This window comes from Coloeus monedula, assembly GCF_965178545.1.
Source record: "Coloeus monedula genome assembly, chromosome: 2".
Classification (NCBI taxonomy): domain Eukaryota; kingdom Metazoa; phylum Chordata; class Aves; order Passeriformes; family Corvidae; genus Coloeus; species Coloeus monedula.
Window position 1 is genome coordinate 40,356,905 of NC_138782.1, and position 20,638 is coordinate 40,377,542.

General features: G+C 45.5%; 2 protein-coding genes across 3 annotated transcripts; one reads left to right on the forward strand and one right to left on the reverse strand.

Moving 5' to 3' along the window:
* The first annotated feature begins 858 nt into the window (after positions 1 to 858).
* On the forward strand, positions 859 to 2,590 carry MAD2L1BP (MAD2L1 binding protein). Its single transcript, XM_082277071.1, has 2 exons — positions 859 to 1,111; positions 1,761 to 2,590. The coding sequence occupies exons 1-2, from the start codon at positions 926 to 928 to the stop codon at positions 2,289 to 2,291; spliced, it is 717 nt and encodes a 238-aa protein (XP_082133197.1). The 5' UTR covers positions 859 to 925; the 3' UTR covers positions 2,292 to 2,590.
* Positions 2,591 to 4,003: 1,413 nt separating this feature from the next.
* Positions 4,004 to 13,438, reverse strand: LOC309584258 (epoxide hydrolase 1-like). 2 transcript variants are annotated; one of them, XM_082300212.1, is made up of 10 exons: positions 13,313 to 13,438; positions 11,962 to 11,985; positions 10,873 to 11,086; positions 9,905 to 10,085; positions 8,868 to 9,098; positions 8,378 to 8,507; positions 7,839 to 8,053; positions 5,873 to 5,981; positions 5,419 to 5,544; positions 4,004 to 4,454 (listed from the first exon to the last, which is right to left on the reverse strand). In XM_082300212.1, exons 1-10 carry the CDS (start codon positions 13,339 to 13,341, stop codon positions 4,253 to 4,255), a joined length of 1,461 nt encoding a protein of 486 aa, XP_082156338.1. In that variant the 5' UTR covers positions 13,342 to 13,438; the 3' UTR covers positions 4,004 to 4,252. The 2 variants fall into 2 exon arrangements, with proteins under 2 accessions (XP_082156338.1, XP_082156339.1); XM_082300213.1 differs by lacking the exon at positions 11,962 to 11,985 and having other exon boundaries at positions 13,313 to 13,407.
* Between the last annotated feature and the right edge of the window lie 7,200 nt (positions 13,439 to 20,638).

The following is a 20,638-nucleotide window of genomic DNA, read 5'->3' on the forward strand; positions in this document are numbered from 1 at the left end:
CACAGCCCCGGATTCCCTCGTTATTGACACTGAGCGATCAGTCCGACTGGCTTCGGCAAACTGGGGCACTTTCGAAGCTGTTTGGCATTGGAGGTACTTCACGACTACGCAGAAGCAGCAGCCCGATACAGAGCGATCCCACAGGACGCATTAAGCTCCTACAGGGGGGAGGCGGGGGGGAGGCGGAGGGAACAGCAAAACATCCTCCAGCTGTGCGCCGCATCCCCTCACTCAGTGTCTTCCCAGTCTCCAGTTCTACGGTCACTGCGCCTTCTCCTTCCCCGCCGCATCCCCTGGGGAGGGCGGCGCTGGATCAGTGTTTGTGTACAACTGACACCCTTTGTGACGCTACGCACAGGCGGCCGCGGTTCCTGTAAAGCAGCCTCGGCGCAGCTCCTCTCGCCGTCCCGCCCTCCCCTCGCCGTGTGCTGGAAGCGGCACCCAATGGGGCGGCGAGCGCAATGTTTCCAAACACGGCACTCCCTGCACGCTCTCCGCCTCCCCGCGGCGGCGCGAAGGCAGTTCCTCCGCAAGACACCGGAGCCGCCAGGGCTGCCGGGAGCGGGGCCGAGGCCAGCGGAGCCGCTTCCTGCGGCCTTCCCCGGATAGCTCTGCAAAAAGCAGCCACAGCTCGCGGCATCGCCTCAGCCGGGCGGTGCCGCGAGGGGATCGGGAGCGGAGGGGCGGGCCCAGCTCTTGTGACCACGCCTCCGCCGGCGGGGCTACACCGGTGCCCCGCCTCCCACCGCGCCCACCAACCGCGGGGTCTCCGCCGCCGGGGGGCGTGCGGCGCGGCCCGTGCGCCCCTCCCGTGAGGCTCCGCGGCGGGGCGGCATTTAAACCCGCGGCGGCCGTTGGGGCTGCGTCACTGCTCCTTCCTTCCCAGGTGCTGGCGGGCCTGCATCGTGCTGGTGGCGGCGACGGGATGAGGTCCCAGGGGAACAGGTCGGTGTCGGACAGCCCCGCCGTGGCCGTGGAGTTCCCAGGAGCCGTGTGCCGGGGCAGCGGCTACCGTTTCGCCTGCGAGCTGCTGAAGCACGTCCTGCACCAGCGGAACCAGCTCCCGCTGCCCTACGAGCAGCTCGCCTACTTCTGCCGGCGGGCGGCCCAGGTGAGGGGCGGTGGCCGCGGGGGGCACCCCCGTGCTCGGAGGCGGCCCCCGGGACGGGGAGCTTCGGGGGGGCTGTGGTGTTTGAGTTTTCGCTTGTGAGCTCGTGTTCTCGCTCGGTGACTCGCACAGCAGTGTGTTGCCGCTTTTAAAGTAAAGCGCGTGTTGTAGCTGCATCCCTAAATATTACCTCTTCCTTTAAAAATGAGGCAAAGGCAACGTGACATTCAGGCTGCTGAAGGTCTCGACAAATTGCTCTTAATTGATTGTTTCCTACTTTACGCTGAAAGCGTGTCACTGCTTTGTTTGTTACTCGAATACCTCTAAGCAAAAAAAAAAAAAAAAAAAAAAAATTAAGTAATTTCAGAGTGATGGCTGATCTTTGAAAGATGGACTTGTAATTCCTATTGGAATTAATCAGTAGTGTGATTCAAACCGAATAGCTATGGATTGTGCTTTTGTGTTCCTCTTGCATCGCTTGATATGGAGAGATGTGCATCTTCTCGATGTGGGTACCTATAGCTCTCAAAATGAACACAAACCTCTTGTTCCTTGACTCTCTGAGATGGGGTGGGCCATGCTTTCTGCAGAGTACATTAGAAAAAATATATCTTCATAACTGAATGTACTAATCTGAATTTTTGTTTTCCAGGATGGAGATGGAATTGAGAAGCCACTCTCTCTGGGTCTGGCAAGCAAAAAGTGCCAGCAGGTGCTGATGGAGCTGGAGGGCTTGTTCCAGCACCTGGAGGTCATGTTTAGTCTGACACTGGTTCCTCGGGTTCTTTTCCTACTTGGAGGCAACGTCATGAACCCCAAGGAGCTCTATGAGCTGAACTTGGAAGGGTTCTGTGAGGGCACTGCTGAGGAGAGCCTCCAGACTGCGCCCTGTGTTCGCCAGCTCTTTCACCGCCTGTTTGTTGCTGATGTCTTCAGTGAACTTAAGGCTCTCCCTGTTACAGGCACCCTTGTCCTGGTCCAGGGACACCGTGACTGTGGTGTTGAGTGGTTCCGGCCCAAGCTCAACTACCAAGTGCCAACCCGAGGGAGGAAGCTGACTGTTACGTTGTCCTGTGATGGAGACCTCCACCTTAGTGCCTCACCTCCACAGCACACGGCACCCACGTGGGAGGACTATGTCTGGTTCCAAGCACCAGTGACCCTCAAAGGATTTAGTGAATGAATGGTTTCTGTAAAAATATAACTGGAATATTGATTACTTTTTTTTTCTTCAAGTGTTAATAATTTCAGCAAATGTAACCATGTATTTTTGAACCATGTCTGTATGAATTTTTTTTTTCCTCCATGGCATCCACTGCTTTCCTGTACCTTGGCTGTGCTCGTCTGTTCTTATTTCCTGAGTTGTTGTCAAAGGCAAATCCACTTTAAGGCACAGTTGCACACAGGTTCAATGATTCCTTAGGGGCCTGATCTGTGAAATGGGATTAATTAATCTGTTGGGAATAAAACTCCCCTGCTGTGTGCTTGGTGAACTGGCAAATGCTGGATACATACAGTCTTCTCCTGAGTTCTAATATGGCCATTTTCTGACCCTGCCTTTGCCAGGTTACCTATAGGCTATCTTAAGTGAAATTACTTCCTGCAAAATAACTCTCTGGGAGGAAGACGTTGTGCAGTCCTTAAAAGGCTCCCCCTAGCAAGAAAACCAGAGAGCAAAACGGGAGCAGGACACGAGGTAGTAATCTTGCAGAGGAGGGATTTATTTCCAGCTGATTAAGAATGCTGCCAGTGTGAAGGCAGCTCCTCTACAAAGGGCTGCAGCCGCCAGGGGTGCTGGGGAGCTGGTGGAGACACTAGAACCGCTTCCAGGGGCCCCCTGCTATCCCAGCAAGCAGCAGCCAGAGCTCCTGGCACTGCCTCAGTTGCAGTGGTAGTGTCCCACTTGAGTACTCAAGTGTTTGCCCATCTATTTTATAAAATCAGACATCCCCCTAACTCACTTTCTGTTCCTTAACATGCCAAAGTAAGACTTCTCAGCAACTGGAAAGTCTTGTAGCTAATGCTGTCCTCAAGATGGAAAGAGACCAGTTTGGTGGAGGCAGGGTAGCAATAAGCAATTGACTATTTTTTTACTGATCTTTATCTAACAGCCCTGACAATCAGTTAGCTATAAGATTAAGCAGTTTCTTCTCTAACCCTCTTTAGAGAAAGTTAGGAGTGGTGCTCTAATAATGGTAGATTATCCTCACTTGAGGAAGAAACTTACTCTTAGACTTAAACCTTTCTGAAATGCATAGAAGTCCATCCCATTTGAAGAGAAACTTGAGCCTACTGGTCGTGAGGGTACTTGCTGTTACTAGTCAAAAATGCAGAATGGGGTGGTAAAAAATCATTTGTACAAGAGGGTAAAGGTTGAAGTAACCCTCTACACTTGGCGCCTATTTTAACTTTGTCCTTTTGGAATGGAATGAGATGACAGAAGTAGCAGGAACTTAATTTGATGTTGTTGAGCTTGGAGAGCACTAGAGTGCTCTCTCTGCTGTATTATCCATTAATATCTGTTTACAATGTGCTGCAGGTGATTCTTAAACTTGTTCTAGGGGAAGAACTGTTAGAGTGAAGAAAGCTGCCTTATGTGCAGCTGCACACTTGAATATGAAATCCCAGGTCTCTTGAAGGAAATATAACTTGAATGTAGGAGTGTTTGTGCTCAGGAGATCAAAACCCTTTATGCTTCCACCAAAGCTGCTTGTAACACGTTTAAGATTGTCCTAGTGTTTAAAGAAGCTTTTGAACAGAAGCCTGGGCCAGTTCCTTTCACCTCTCTTCCTCAGATGAGTGCAATGTTACTGCAATAAACTGTTTACATATTCTGTTATACTTGAACTGTGAATGCAGCAATGACAGGGTGCTAGTAATGAAAGGAACACAAGATGCTTTGGATTTTTTAATTTGGTTTTTTTTCTTATGAAAACATATAGTGCTTTGGATTTTTTAATTTGTTTTTTTTCTTATGAAAACATATAGTGCTTGATTTAAAAATTCTGTACTGTAATTATTATCAAAATAATATGCTGGTTTCTGTATGTGATTACTCTGAGGGATTAAACAAATCCAATCTACAGGTTCTGCCTCTGGTAGAACAACTTGCTTCCATTCTATGCATGTATTTCAACTGCAGTCTCACAGCTGTTCCACTTTCCTGACAAACTGCATGATGTCTTGTGCCAGAAGCTTTGGTTCCTCAAAGGCAGCAAAATGCCCTCCACGTGGCATGTAAGAGTAAGTGATGATGTTCTTGTAGACGTCCTTTGCCCAGACACGTGGTGTGTGTAAAATTTCCTGAGGAAAATCTGCAATCCCTGTGGGAACATATATGCCATACCTAGAAGACATAAGTTAATTGCATTGATGAAACAGGTCGTGGGGGAAGTCTATAAAAACCTCTGACTTTGGTAACATATTCAGCTGGAGAAGTTTCCCCGCTCTGTGCAGTGCACTTTGTGGTCTGCACTCTGCTGAGGAACTTCATTTCTAATTAGGTATCCTCGAGTTTAAGAATATTATACCTGTAGAGGCGTAAAGTAGAGCCAACTTTTCACACAGCTTGATATTGAAACGTTTTCCATCTTTGAGTTTAACTTTTGTAAGCTGCAGTGTTGTGCTACATGACAAGATACCACACCTCTTTGAGAAATGGGCTGGTTCCTGCTTGCTTTAGAATTTGGTACCAAATGCATAACAAACACCTCTGGAGAGAAAAGGTGGGCTGGTTCAGTCCATATAGGAAGACTTCCCCTTTGTTTGGATGATCAGTTGCTTGGAGAAGTCTGCTCAGCAACATTATGCTCAGCCTCTCTTAGAATCATCTTAATGCACCAGCTGTCACAAGGTGCTGGGTTTCAAGTACTGCTCTCCAAATTGCTAGCCCAAGTTTGTGCTTAACTGCTGTAGTTCTTAGCTTATCCTCCAGCAAGCCATAGCCTTCCTAATTCAGTTTAAACTCCTCTCTTAGATGTGCCCATGATCTTCTGTTATGTTTTGACTGAACTGAATTACAAGTCACATTTGTTTGGTGAGTAAGTATATAGACCTGTATTTTGAACACAAGGCTGAGTTTGGTGCTTTGGTAAGTCTTCTGCATTGTTTTGGCTGCAAGCTACCTTGTGTGAGTTACAGGTTCAAAAGAAAAGTGACCTTTAACTATATTTATCAAAAGCAAATAAGAATTTGGACTTTTATTTTTCTTAGAACTAATAAATTTGCTGGTTTAAGTGATCTAAATGTTTATACAGACTAATGTTTCAACCTCATTTGCAAATCTGCCTTGCAGCTTGCCACATAATTACCTGCTATAAGCATTTAGACTAGGGTCCTTGGAAAGGTTTTCCTTGTAGTATCGCATTGAAGGTACAATGGAGGATGTCACCCAATAAATCATCACATTGGTCAAAAGCTCATCAAGAGAGTATTTGCTGTTGAGAGAGAGAGGAAGAAATTTAACTGGAAGCTGTTCCGCAGTGGTCCATACTAGGCTCATGTCCTGGAGAACTGCTGTTCCTCTTAATCTCCACTTGTTTTCAAGCAGCAAATTAACTGGCACCTGTGTGCCCGGAGCAAAACTGCCTGGTGCTGAAGCAGTAGTGTGCAGGCAGTCTGCTGTAAGTTTAAACTACTGCTTGTCATGTGCTCATCCTTAAATTCCAGCTTTGACTGGCCAGTGTTTTACCTGTATCCTCCTATTAGTTCCCACCTGTCAGTCTTTTAATGAGACTTCTCATGGAATAACATCTGTTTTCTTACCTTTCCAAGCCTCCATCATCTTTATACAGAAATGATTTGTCTGTCCAGGTCGAGAATTTCTCCAAGATATATGCAGCAAGCCCCACCGGGGAGTCATTCAGTCCACAACCTAACTCAGGAGAAGAGAAGAGCTGTTGCAGTTGCCTGGCATTGCAATACTTCAGTGCAAGTTAAACTGGACTTTCATGAAGAGTTCAGAGTTTTCCAGGAGAATTCAGTAGAGAGTCTGTATTCATCTACCCCTGATAGTACTTTTATTTGTGATAAATTCCCTGCAAAGGAATTCTGACTGTAACTGAGGGTATGACAAACTTAGGTAATTCCTATACAAAAGAAGCTGAGACCTAAGGAAGTCCCACTGGGTTCTTGGTGATGTGTGGCAGAAGGAGCAAATAAAGAGATGACACTCTGAAAAGAAATTTGAGATAAAATATTTGGAAGCTCTGCCCTGCTTAGGATGGGACGTATTCTTCTGAAACTAAAATATATTTATGAAACAGGGATAACAGGAATGCAACTGATTCAGAATGTCATGAATATAATGGAATCTGTGCTTTTTCTTTTCACTTTTTTAAGAGTTTGCAGAAGTGCTTTTATCTCTGAGTTGGCTGATGTTTGAAAGCACTGTTCTTGACTCATGGATTCTCTCGTATGGCAGCAGCAAAACTTGAGCCCACTGTGATTTTCTTCCTCCACTTAAATTGCTTTGAACTTTGCTGATATCAGTTTTTCTTGGCTGGTTTTATCAACCAGTTACTTATAAACCAAAGCTTGGATAGCTGTCAATTTTACACCTAAATATTAACTTTTATTCATAGAGAAGTTAGGATCTTGTTGAAGTGTATAGGTGTCAGCACAGATTTTTGTGATACTCTCCCTCCCCTGGAACCTGCTTATTTATTCTTATGCTCGGATTCTCATGTTAACTAGTATTAATTCTTTTCTTAAGGCAGTTCAATTTCTTATGAGTGCTGGGGGAGCAGTCTCAACAAAATATTTTTGGAAATTATATAAATTCTGTTAGGGGATCTACAGCTGTTTGATTCTGTCTGAGCTCTGATTTTTGAAGCATGGTTTCCCTGTGACATTATCCCCTGTAAATCAATTCTCCTTGTTTAAACAGTTCTGTCAGATTTATCATCACAGACTAGACATAGTAATCTTCATTTTTCTGTGGATGCCTTCACCTTTTGATGCTTAAAAAGACTAAGACAATCAGAAACACCACCACCACCATAACTCCCTCCCACCTGGTATATTGTCTATCTCCTTTTATTTCTTTGGGTTTGTGATCACTTCAAGCAATAGGCTAGGCATTAGCTGACATTCCAGTTTGAGCTTCTTCTCCTTCAGTGAATTGCCAGGATGGGGGGTTGTTTGTTCTCTGGTCTCCACATCTGACACCAGCCTCATACAGCCCAGCTGTCTTTCCTGATGAGGCATTATTTCAATAAAATAATACCCCAGAATCCTCTCTAGTGGGGACTGATACAAAGAATTCCTTTAAGCATTATGAAATGGCCATATGTTTCTTCATATTCCTTATCCACTGGCCCCAGGATGTTTTCAGGTGTTTGAGCTGTGTCTACCTCTCTGCAACTTTCACATTGTGCCTACTTGCTTGTGATACTTTTCTTGTTTTCAGACCCATTTACTTCTCAACGCTTCAATTTCAGGACCCTGTGTTTTACTTTAAGAGAGTTTTTGGAAAGGGGTTCTTGCCCAAGAGAAGTGGCATGCTATTTAAAAGACCTTGAAAAGTGGTACTTGAAATCTCCATCTATTTTTGAGTGGTTCCTTTTAACTTCCTTTTACATAGTTCTTGTCCCCATGAACTCACTGCCCACATGGGTCTTGCACTCAGTCACCAGAACGCATTGCTTCTCAAATTTGGCTGGCCTTTGTACACTAATCACTCATGGTATTTGAATACTGTGTTCACAGGGATACAGAGAAGGTGCATTACCTGCAGTGTCTGGTTTGGTGCCTTGGATGTGTAAGTATCCAGATTCTCGCAGGACATCATATACATTCTTCTGCATGAAAGGGTAGAAACGTCGAGCATCTTCCCTACTGAGGCCTACGAGCCATGGTACATAAGCCCCAAGCATTATACAAATCAACCTTCCCAAACCTTGTTTGCTGACGAAAACACAATTCAGATGAAGCCCCTTCACAGATCTAAAAGTAAGTTAAGGAATAGAAGGTTAAATCAAGCAATTTTCTGTCTCCAAGTTTCCTAGAAAACAAGTATGACTGCAACTGTGAGAGAAACACTGGACTGAATCAAATACACAAAGCCCTTCAGGTTCATCATGATTCAAAAAAAATCTTTTCAATTCAAAGCATATAAATGCAATTGAATATGGAGGGCTGGGTTATCCCCAAAGGAAATAAAGCAGAAGGGGATGAGAGGCAAGGCAAACAGAAGGTAGGACTATGGAGCAAGAAGGCAGGGTAGGAACTGGAGGCAGCTTTTCTGCACTGATTTCCTTTGCTACTTACTGTGGCAGCATCTGGGCCATGTTTGTGGTAATACGAGATCCCCAGTCTCCTCCCTGTAGGTAGTATTCCTTGAAGCCCAGTCTGTTCATCAGCTTATGAAATATCCGAGCAGTTGCAATGGAGTCAAAGCCTGTAGGTAAAAGAAACAAAGGAGATCTGTTTGTCCTAGTGTTCCTCCCCTGGCCAAAGACTGTGACCTGACCGAGGCACGTGTGTGTAGGGATGTGGGAAGGCACAGTGTGCAATGCTGCTCTGCCTTACTGCTTGGAAAGAAAGTGAACACAAGATGAAAGAAATTCAGTGAAAAGTGAAGAGCTGACGTCCAGTTACTATTGTGTTCCAAATCTCCACAGCCAGCCCAAAAGCCTCAGCCACATGGGCCTGAAGAGCCAGGCATCTGCATTCACAAACTGCAGTGCCCAGGGGTGCCAGGGATGGTTGAGGTCTTACTCCAAAATCTGCAATTCAACAGAGCCTTTTCATAGCTTACCTTTCTGGTGAGGGGCCTCTGAGAAGCCATAACCTGGGATGGAGGGGCAGATGACCTCAAACACCACATCACCCTCATTCAGGCCATGCCTGGATGGCTCTGTGAGCAGAGGGATGATCTTGTAGAACTCGTAGAAGGAGCCAGGCCAGCCATGGACCATCAGCAGAGGTTGAACAGCTCGACCATGAGGAACATAGGATGGCTTCACATGGATAAAATGGATATCAATCCCTGCCACAGATCCAAGAAAATAAAATTAAAGCTCTGGTACCGTCACAGTTTCTGCTCTGGATTCTGAAGAAGGAGGGTGGCAAAATTGTAATTAGCATCTGGAGCAGAAGTTCTACAATCGGCCTACTGCAAGAACATGCCTGGCTGAAAGGGGATGCCTGGTATTGTATCTGTGTCTCGTCTTTTACACAAAGACAGAGATATTGACCCCAGCCCCAGATACTGGGGTCACATGGAGATTAGCATCCATCTCCTGAGAAACTGGTCTCAGAGTATATAAGTAGAGCTGCACTTGAATGAATAGCATAATGCGGGTAAGACACATGCAAAAACATTACAATAATTAAAAGAGAAACATTAAAAAAGGCATGATAGAAGTCTAACCTAGAGATCACTTATGTAAAGTCTGGCTAACCCATCAAGACATCATTTATGTAAAGTCTGGCTAAGCTCACCTGGCTAAACTACTGGGTGGTGGGGACGAATATTCCAGCCTCAGTCTGGCTAAATTTCACAGTTTTCAAAGGCGGCTTCAAGGCAATTGCTGAAGAGCACCTCATTGTTAGTTAGCACGGGTTCAGAGCCAGATGAAGCGCATCTTGAAGCAGACCTCATATTATTGACACTGTGTAATGGTCTTAATCCCTAGAAGGTTATTAATAATAGAGCCTCCACCAGTGATATTTCACTCATATCACTAAGCTGTTACGCATACAGTTATCTCAAATATTGTCACTTCTTACATCTCCCCCTTCTTGCTGTGCGATTCCAAGTGAGACCTGCTCAAGCCACAGAGGCCCCCTCACCTTCAATGGTGGTGTGGAAGTGGGGGTATTTGTTCAGCACTTCCACTTGCTTGCGCCAGTCAAACTGATTCCTCCAGTAGGCCACCACCTTCCGCAGGTAGCTGGAGTTGAAGCCGTAGTGGAAGGCGGCCCCTTCCACATGTGGTGTGAAGCGGAAGTTATCCAGGCGCCGGTGTAGATCCTGTGGAAGGGAGCCCTTCTTGCCAGGCTGGCCAGCTGCTGGCATGTCCCCTATGCCAGGGCAGGCACAGACAGGCTCTCCTGGCTCTGCTGGCTTTTGTATTGCTCTCTGGGACACCACAAGCCCTCCTGAAGAAGTGCCATACGCTGCATGACTGCCGGAATTTTTTATGTGGGGAATACAATTTTCTAAAGGTTACGAGTCCCCCATGGGCACCCAGGAGTACTGGGTCCTATTCTTGGCTTGCTACTAACTCACTTCAGGGTCTTTGGCACTAGGAGCTTGGCAGCACTGCTGGTGGGGAGAATAAGAATCTCACCATGAGCTGCTGGCTGCTACTTGGCCAGATAACTAGGGGCAGGCATGCAGGGACAGAGGAGCTGTGACTCAAGCCAGGCCCCATCCCTCTTCAGCCTTACAGCCCTTTCCTCTGTCCTGCCCTACTGGTGCCACTGCTGTTCCAATGCCCTCCCGCCCTGCTCTGGCATCCACAGACCACTGTCAAAGTCTGCTGCTCAAAGTGTGGCCTTTCTGCAGAAGCCCCAGCTTGCACAGAGGGGCTGTTGTCTCAGAAAGCCTTCAGGGGACATTGCAATGGCCCAGAGCTCAAATCCCCTTCATAAAGAATGGTGAACCAGAGCATCATCCAAGGACCTGGGTAGCTGCCCTGGCACATGGAAGTGCCCTGCTGTCACCCCCAAGACATCACCTCGAAGCAGTGAGGTGGGTGATGGACTGCCTCTCCCTTGCAAATTTCTGCCCCTCCTTACCACCCAGTGAGTGGTACCTCGATTTCTTTGTCAGATGTTTCAATCTTGAAGGGACGGATGCTTTCATCTTCTTTCCCTCGGAGGGGTCTTTCACCTGAGCCCCACCACCCGTCGCCCATGTCAATAGTCTTGAACTTGCGTCCAGATCTGAGCCAGTAAAGCAGCATCCCTCCGACCCCTAGGGCGGCCACAGGAACCAGCACCACATTCTTCTGAGAATATTCAAAAGACCTGGGGAGGCATGAAATTGTTCGTGCTCAATGACAGCAGTGTCAAAGGGACTGTGCTGAGGCTTGTATTCACATGCACTGGGACTGAGAAGGGACAAACGCCTATAAATCCAAGGCAGTCAGCAGGAACTGGGCACTTCTACAATTTTTTTAAGATCATGGGCAAGATTTGGGTCAGGGTTCTATCTACCAAGACTTCTTAGGGCTCTCAAGTCCTTTTTGATCAGGACTTGCTAATCACAAGGCTTCCTTGTCCCTTTCCTTGTGAACCAGGGTGCCCAGGGAGACAAGGTTCAACAGGATACGGGCCAATCTACTCTGAGGCAGGTACTGCAGTGAATGAGACAGTAGCAGCTGAACTTGTCCAGCAACAAAAAGTGCATGGGCAGAGTGGGCTGAGGAGCAGGAAGAGAGACAAAAGTCTTCAGCTGCTGAAGAGAGCTGGATGTGCTGGACATGCTCCTCTTGCCAGTGCTTTATCGATAGCTCCCCTACAGATTCAATCATCTCTTAGGGCAATCCTGGTTCTCCCCCATAGCTTTCCAGTAAGGTATGTCTGTTGATGCCCCTGTTTCTGTTCTAAACAGCAAGGTTCAGACTTGAGGTGTGGGAACTAAGTTACCAGAGCTGGATTTGACAGACATGCAGTCCTAAATGTAGTGTACTTTCCCACCCCTCTGACCTGTGCTTCAAGTTCTCCAGTTTCCCCTGCGGATTAGTAGAGGTGTCTGGGGCTCCTGCACGGGGCTGCAAGGGGGCTGTGAGTGAAAATTTCGTTGCTGTCATCATCCAGAGTATGGAAAGGACGATGCTGTGCCCCAGCCAGGGCGCTCACCAAAAGAGGAGGTCTCAGCACAGAACAGCTCTTTCACTCACCTGATCTGGGACAAGACGCTCTCCCTACAAAAGGGGAAAAACCAGAAAGATCCTTAACAGTCTGAAAGTGTTGTCCCATACCAAGCCATGTGGATGGTGCAAAGAATGTCCCCTGCCAGTACCACTCATTGCCCACGCATGTGATCACAGGCTGTTTAGCCACCTGGCAACATCTGCCATTATTTCTCCGACTCTTTGCATAGGGTGGACAGAGAGGTGCTCACAAAGCACTGCCTCTGTACAAAGAGACAGTGTTCCTGGGCTGTGCTTTAGCTAGATAATTTGTTGCCATAATATTCCATCCTTCAGAACAATTTAGATAAAAGGCAGCAAACAACTGCGTAGGTGTTCTTGCAGTGTTTCATCCCATGAGCAGCTGTGTAACTTCAGCCAGGAAAATTGTTTATTTTGATTGCTGTGTTGCAATAGGTGCACAGCCATGGCAGGGCAATTCCGAGCTCCAGGGTTATGCTGCTGCCAGCCACGTTGTGTCCATCGTGCCGCAGGGCTGGCACCAGAAGAGTATTGTGGGACCCTTCCCTGTTCAGAGTTTAATGAGCTGCTGTACCTTTGACACTTCTAGCTACTCCTGACTGGATATCAAGCCTTTAGGTCTCCCCTTCGTGCTAGGAAAAGAAAGTATCCTTCTAGGCTCCCTTTAAGACTAGCAGAGTCTGGTACAAAAACGCAGTCTAAAATCTAGCAACAATAGAAGCCACAAGAGAAAGTCTTGTTACTCTGCCTTGTGGAACGCAGTGACATTAGGGAGGCCTTTGGTGTCATAATTATAGTACTTTGACAAAACAAACCAAAACAAATGCCAAAAAAGAAAAAGACTTGATAATCCATGAAAAATTAAGTCCACAGGGTGTTTGTTATCACCTAGAATTGTTTCCCTGTGCTGTCTGAAATGCAAAACCTGGAGCCTGTCCTGGGTATCTCGGTAGCCTCCAAGGCAATTTGGTAACAATTGCTGAGACAGCATATGTTGGATTTTTTTCCTTAAATCACTTCCAGCCATGGAAGAACAGGGCTCCTAAGAACAAATAGCTTACGAAATAGGTAGGAATATCCCCCTGCACTTACATCCTCAGAGGAGTGAAACCAGTCATCAAAGCAATAGCACAAACTCTGCACTGCTAACAAAGCAAGCCTGTCCCAGAAGCAGCTCTCTGAGCGACACAAAACAAGGCTCAGTCGATCAGCACCTCCTCCGCACTCATGCTCAGGAGAACTCAGCTGCCTGCTCCCACTCTCCAGTGGCCTGCTGACCCTCCCGAGGCTTTCTCCCACCGCCAACCCCAGGGAGCCCAGTCTGGAGTCCCTCCTCCCTGTGCCGAAGAGATCTCACCATGCGTTTGGAAGCATCTCTCGCCACATGTCTGCTTGTCCTTGCCTGGCCGCTGCTCCGAGTGAGGACACAATCCCAGTTTCTCCTCTGCTGGCTTTCTCTTTCGCAGTGACGTTTTCCCGGGGACAACGCAAACTACATCGTCCATCAGTGCCACCTATTGCCTGAGTGTGCAGCTGCAAACGGAGCTCGACAGAGGCAAGGGCAAAGTCCTGCGTGCAGCAGGAATAGCCCTGTGCACCAGCAGAGACTGGATGCCAAATGCACAGAAAGCAACCCTGCAGGGGCTGGCCTGAGGTCAGGCTGTGACAACACCGTGTCCTTACAGCAGAGGCCAGCTGGGTTATACAGCCCATACAGGGCCCTATAGCGGGAACTTCAGCCAGCAGCCTGAGGGAAGGGATTCTTCACTCTCTTTGAATCGTTAAAAAACTCGGTATTCACAGACAAAAACTCTCTAATTAAAGTAAGAAAGCGGTATGTTTATTACGCCGGTGGGCAGCACGGGAGTCGCCTCCTATAGATATGCCAGCTGCTGACACGGTTATTTGCCCTTTATTTATTTCACAAGGTGTTACATATTAATCATATACATATCTCCAGCACCTCCCATTCCTGCTTCCTATTAAAATGAGGTTACTAGTCCTTTGTGCATGCACAATTCTTTTCTTGATTTGGGTCGGTGGTCTTGATTTGAGCCAGTGGTCTTGAAAGATGAAGTCAGGGATCTCTTTGTCACCATGAACTTTCTGCCTTCTATTGTGGGCAAGCCTCAGCAAGCCTTCTAGAGACAGTCCATATCTCCTGCCTGTATTTGATCATGCAATCTAGGTGCTACCTATAATTCTATCAGCTTCTTTTGTCCTCATGACAGTTTATGTACTACAAGCAAAGTTTCAGACAGGTAGATAATAGTGAATAGCACTATACTTCTTGGCTAAATTTCTAACTCTTCGTTAACTTACCTTTTGGTTCAATCACTACAAAATGCTTCTAACTCCTAGCTAAATTTTAACTCTTCATAATCTTGACTCATCTTCAGCACCTGTTTGACCACATCTGGACTGCCACAGCCACTTCTGACCTTGCTGGTAGAAGACAGACTGGAGTGGGCCCAGCCTTGGAGATGCAGGGCCACCAAGCTGTGGGGGGCTGCAGCATATGGCATATGAGGAAGGCAAAGAGGCTTCTTCATCCTGGAGAGGAAAGGGTAAAGGGTGGGATCTTATTGCTGTCTACAGCTAACCAGTGAAAAGCTGAGGGAAAATGGACCCAGAATCATCCTGGAGGAGCATCAGTTGAAGGACAAAAGGCAAGGACACAAATTGCAACCAGAGAAGTTAAGGTTAGATATGAGGAGAAATTACTCCTCCATTGAGGTACTCAGACACTGGGACAGGGCTCCAGAGAGGGTGTGGGATTTTCATCCTTGGGGGCATTCCAAATTTGACAGGAACAAGGCACTGAGCAATCTGACATACCTGAACCTGCTTTGGGCAGGCGTTGGGGTGAGCTCACCTCCAGGTGTCCCTTGCAACCTGCATATCACTTGGCTGCATTCCATGTGCACCCATGATTTGCAGCAGCCAAAACATAAAGGAAAAGTTTTTAGTTTTCTACAGAAATCAATGCTATGTTTCAGTTCAGGGGCCTAGATTTCATTTTCCTCGTGGTTGGTAAAATCTTCCTGGATGAAGTCTTCTCCTTCATAGGAATTTGACAGCTTGGGAAAATGACAGTTCAAAGTGTCAGGAAAATGAATCCACAAACACCAGAGGTTTATGTCCAAAAAGGAGACAAAGGAGTCCTGTTACTTTATTCGAATAAAGGGAGAGGCCATGGGGCATTCCCCTGGGGTCTCTCAAATTATTAGAAAGTGCAGCCTCCTTTTTATCCTAATTTCCTGGCTGCATTTCTCTCTTTCCCCATTGGCTGAGGTACTTGAGAGGTACAGACTTCCCGAATCGCTTAAATACAGACCCCCTTCTTATGTATACCCACCCTTTTTCTTTCCCTATGGAATTTATGGTTCTTCCCATTTCTTCTTCTGTCTCTCAGTACCTATCTTTACCTACCAGCAGACCCCCAGTTTGTTTCTAAAGACAAATCTATCTCATTCCTTTCAAAAGCCTAAGGAGTATTAGGTGGGAGGAAAGTGAGCAGAAGAGCAGTATGGAATAAAGAATACATACATAAAACAGGAAAGTGAATCACTGACATATTAGGCACTATGCTCAGTATTTTGCCTTTTACATTTTCAACAAAAACATGTACTTCACTAAGGACTATTCTCCTTGATTCCACGAGTGGCAGAACAGTGGCAGGGAGACTGTCACCAATGTTTTATTTGCTTCCAGTCAACAAAGACTGATATTCATCCTTCTTTTACTTTGTTCTGCCTCTCAGAAGTCTCTAATTAAAGATTCTTTTCCACTATGCTGTCTCTATTATTAAGCTTCCAAGTAAAATACATCAGCGGAAGGCTTTATAAATAAAAGAGAGAATTACAGGAGTAAGAGGAACAAAAATGAAGCACAGCTTTCTGGATTTTTTTTTTTCTAGCTGTTGACAACTTATGTTCCCAGGCAAGTACATAGTAAAAGAAGCATTCACACTGCATAAAATCCACAATAACCCTGTGGGTTTCCTAAATCAAAATGTTGTTAAATCAAAAATTTGTAATGTGCCTCAGTAGTGACTCATGTATGTGCTTTCAGTTATTTGCCAATGTTTATGAATCCAGTCCCCATGGCAAAAAGCACGTGAAACACTCCCAAGGCCTCTACATTCAGGAAGTCAACAGTGTTCAAAATGAAATATTTACTAAGTTCTCCCACATGAACAGTTACCTCTGATTATCCAGCCAGCTACTAGAGCTGGTGATTACTACCTCTCGGTGCTAACTTGCTCCCATTTTGTTGTTTTATGCTGCAACCCCTCAGTATTGTGCAGCCTGCCTGCCTCTCCTTCCAGCACAGTGCAGCAACCCCGAGACTGCATGGACCCGGCTGTCCTTTCTGCTGCAACTTCTGTGACTTCCCTGGCTTCAGGACATGAGTTTGGATTTGAGCAACCCCATTGCCATCAGGATGTGTCAGGGATGGCATTGGATGCAAATATTTCACATGTGAAGGAACACCATCGCTTCTGCCATGAACTGTTGTCACTTTGCCATTATTACTCAGTGGCTCTCACTGTGAGGTGCCATGTGAAGCTCGATGTTACTGTCCAGTTTGGGGTGGTCAAAGCTTCTATGCCCAGTAACATTTTAGGTGTCCATAGCCACTCTCCAAGCCATTTTCATTCAAACAGCACATAGGAATGTTTTAGCATGTGGTTGATTTATCATTATTGGTTTTATTATCATTATGTGCCCTCGGACACTCACACTCAGCCCTGTCCTTTTGTTAAGGAATTAGTGTATCAAAACACAGAGCTGAAGGTGATAATACCACACCCTGCAACAGAACTAGTTAAATTACAAAGGACAGAGACTCTTGAAAATTTTACTGGGGAAATGAAATAAAGCTTTCTGAAGAGAAAGCATATGATAAAGGAGTCTAATCTTTTAGCCATACTGTTTCATACTGTTGCATGAAAAGTTTAAACTTGTTAGAGGGTGGAGAACTGATCCCTCTTCCCCCTCCAACATGTGATAAAAATACTGGGACAATGTGGGAAGTGGCAGGCTTCCTAACAATGCCCAAGGAGGAGCTGATAGCCTGTTGGCCTTCTCCCAAATTATTGTTATTAATTCCAAAATTTAAAATCAGGCCTGAGACAAAAAACTCTCAGAACCACCCCCAAAAGGTGAACTGGGAGTAGGGGGCAAATTCGAACAACCTCCAAAACTCACCGAAAATACAGGGACATTTAGTTTCCCTCTATTTTCAATGAAACGTTGCATAATACTTGTGCACTGCCTCCTTCTGGTGGCAGTGAATTTAAACCTTACCTGCCACTCGAGGCCAGTGGCGGAACTGCTGCTCCAGGAAAAATGCTTTCATCATTTTGCAAGTTTGTTGTTTTACTACACCCTCTCCAGCCAAGAGACTGGGTATATGTCCAGATGTGAATAAAGTCAGCTGTAAGCAAAGAAGAACACAGAGGAACCGCACTGGAAGCTGCAACAAAATACAAAGACATGAACTATTTAATGTATTTTATTGTAAAGTTTTGCATTTCCAGGGCAGTGTTCCCAGTATACCAACACTGTTGTTTGTCCCTGGGTTAGTCAGCTGTCCCAGCAAGAGCTTGTATGAATTATAATAGCAAGTATGGCTTCACATGCCAAGAGAATAAGTAAGTAAGTAAAAGAGAGGGATGTCTTTTTCACTGAGGACCACTCTAACATCACATTGATAATTGGTTATTTAACAAATTAAAAGTGAAAATGTCTCAAAGGATGGCTGGCTACTCCAACTCGTTTTGCCTACATAATACTGAGAATACTCATCGATATTATTAAACACTAGGTAAGATAAATTTCATTAATAATTGTCACAGTTTTGACTTTTGTTATTACTATGTTTATATTCATACATGTTTATATGATATTTGTTTGGGTTGTGGGGATACCTGGACATGTAAGATTATGGACTCCAAAAGGCAAGGCAGCCTAAATTGAAGTCACCAAGCTATCTTGGAGCCTGGCTTAAAGTCCAAATATCAAAAATAGTTGTGTAAATTATCTAATGTTAGAGAATGTTAAACTTCACAGAAGGAAGGTGCCGCCTCCAAAAACACACTGGAAATCATGGATGATCTGCTGGACTCTTTGGGTGCTGAAAGACTGCTGCATGAATTCTCCCCCCCGCCAGAGCCTGATTGTCCTGCAATTTTTGGACTCTTGAATTGCTGGGGGAATGAACTGCATAAAGGGATATTAACTAGATTTATGAAGAGCAGCTGCCCACTATAGGAGTTGCAGCATGCTTTCCTCTTCTTTCCTTTCTGCTCTATCTACTAGATCGGAGCAGGAGAGGAAAGGTCCCAGTGCAGTGGTTCCAGTCGATTGTCTCGAGATATGGGGTGGCTGTTAGAGACTGGGTGAGTTTAGTGTCTCAAACCAATGCCAGCGCGTGTGTGGTGGGAAGGGGTCAAGCCTTGCTTCTGGTGACGCAGTGCCCTGCCCCCGGACCCCCAGCCTGGCTGAGCTGTCAATCAATCAATCAAGCAATCAATCAAGCAATCAATCAAGCAATCAATCAAACAATCAATCACACACTGGGGGAGGAGCTAACCCAGCTCCTGACTGGCCAAGGGACTGGAAGTCCTGCCTAATAGGACGGCCTACAAAGGACCAAGGATTTAAAAGAGGCTGTGCAGGAGGAGGCCATTGTCTGGACCCTGCCTTCTCTTAGTTTCTGCCTGGGGAGACAGGAGGTGGTAGTTATATGTGTGTTTTTTCCATATCTCTTCTGGCATTCTGTCTTTCTCTTTCTTTCTTCATGTTCTAATCTTCTTTCATGGAACATTTTTAGGAAACAAACTATCTTATGGTTTAAAGGTTTCTAGGTTGAATGGGCTAAGTTTATGCTAAGTTAATACTAAATTAATGCTGCATTTCTGCTAAGGTATAATTGCTTTATATTGAATTTGGTGTTGTGTTTAATATTTTGCCAAAGTTCCTTAATTTTCTGAGTTTTTGCCAGTAAGCTTTTGTGTATTTGTGAACTCTTGAGAAAATCTGGTTGGGAAATGTCTTTGCGCTTACAAGAGTAAAGGAACTTCAGTTTAACTCCGTACATGTCGGTGTCCGTGATATAACTATAGAACGGATGAAAAGAGTGTAGAGTGAGCAGTCTCGGTACCCTGCTGTGATGGCCTTGCAATGCCTTCTCTAGCCCCAGTGTCCCTGGAGCTGGAAGTTCTTTTACTGTCTCAACCCTAACCCAAACTCTAATGTCAGATGGACACTGTAGCAGTGGTCCTCATCACCATGGGTGGCACAACTTAGAATGTGTGGAGCTGGCAATGTTGGCACCCTGCCATGGTGCCCTTGCAATGCCTTTTCAAGTTCCAGTGTCCCTGGAGCTGTATAGTTGCAAAATACCTCGTTCCATTCAAAACCATGTTGTATAAAATGAAAAGGTCTCACAATATGGCTGGCTACTCCAACTTGTTTGCTTACATAATACTGAGAGTACTCGTCTGTATTTTTAAAGTACTGGATAACTTCATTAGTAATTATCTTATTTCTGACTCTTATTGCTATGTTCATATACGTTTATATAGGTTTGCCTGCAGCATTTTAAGATAGTTGTATTTTCTCACTGGTTGACACAGTGGGTGGAAAAGGTTCCTCCCTCAATTTAGTTTTGGGAACTCATTATTGAAACTAATCTGTGTACCTCTTCCTATCTCTTCAGGGTAAAGCATAATATTACCAAGGGAAGTGTGTGTAGTAATGCAATGTGTGAATGTAGTAAGGAATGTGTGAAGTGTAATTGTGGTGCTGAAGAGGCAGCTGCAAAGTTCTTTCCAGCTGTAGACAGGGAAGGATTAAAAGAAAAATTTATGTCAGAGAACCACTGAAGGGTTTGGTTAAGTTGAAAAGGTTTTTGGTCTGAAATCATGACCCTAAAAATGATGTGCTGAGGAGTTTGGAATGAATGAGTGTTATTTTATCTTTGACTCCCACCCCTGAGGCAATCCAGATCATTTTAATGAGTAGAATTGTACTGTATGTCGTTTCCCAATGTTATAAATAAAGTATGTAATTCGTGCTATTATGTATAAAACTGAAATGTAATAAAGCCATGCAGACAGTTTCAACCCCCCCCCACCCCCCCCAAACCTGGCTGAGAGGAAAATTTCACAACACTAGAGCAGTTGAACAAGAAGTTTTTTCAGCACAGATGTAATCAATAGGTGAGGATTCCACCCCAGGTGTGGTTGGATCTTATCACCGGGACATTAACACTATGATGGCTTGATCGCTATCTTCTGATATCTACATCTCAGCTGATAAGGAGTTGGACATTCCGGGAACTAAAAATAACTGTTCCAGGAACCAGAGATGGCCTATTCATCATCAGAAATGGCCCATTCATCACCCAGGATGGACAATTCATCATACCCAGGAAAGGCTTTGTGCAGCCCAACTTCGGGACAAGAAAACATCATGAATATGCTAAATTGCGAGAAAAACAGAATTGATTCGGACTCTGCCCAAAACCTGTATAAGAAGGAACCAGCCAAAGCAGCAGTCGTGAACTTGGGAGCTCTGATGCGATAGAGATCAGATCTATGCGTGTTCACCCAGCTCCGACCCCGGGCTCGGGGCTGCTTTTCTCAATCGTGGCTTTCTGTGTGACCGGTCTT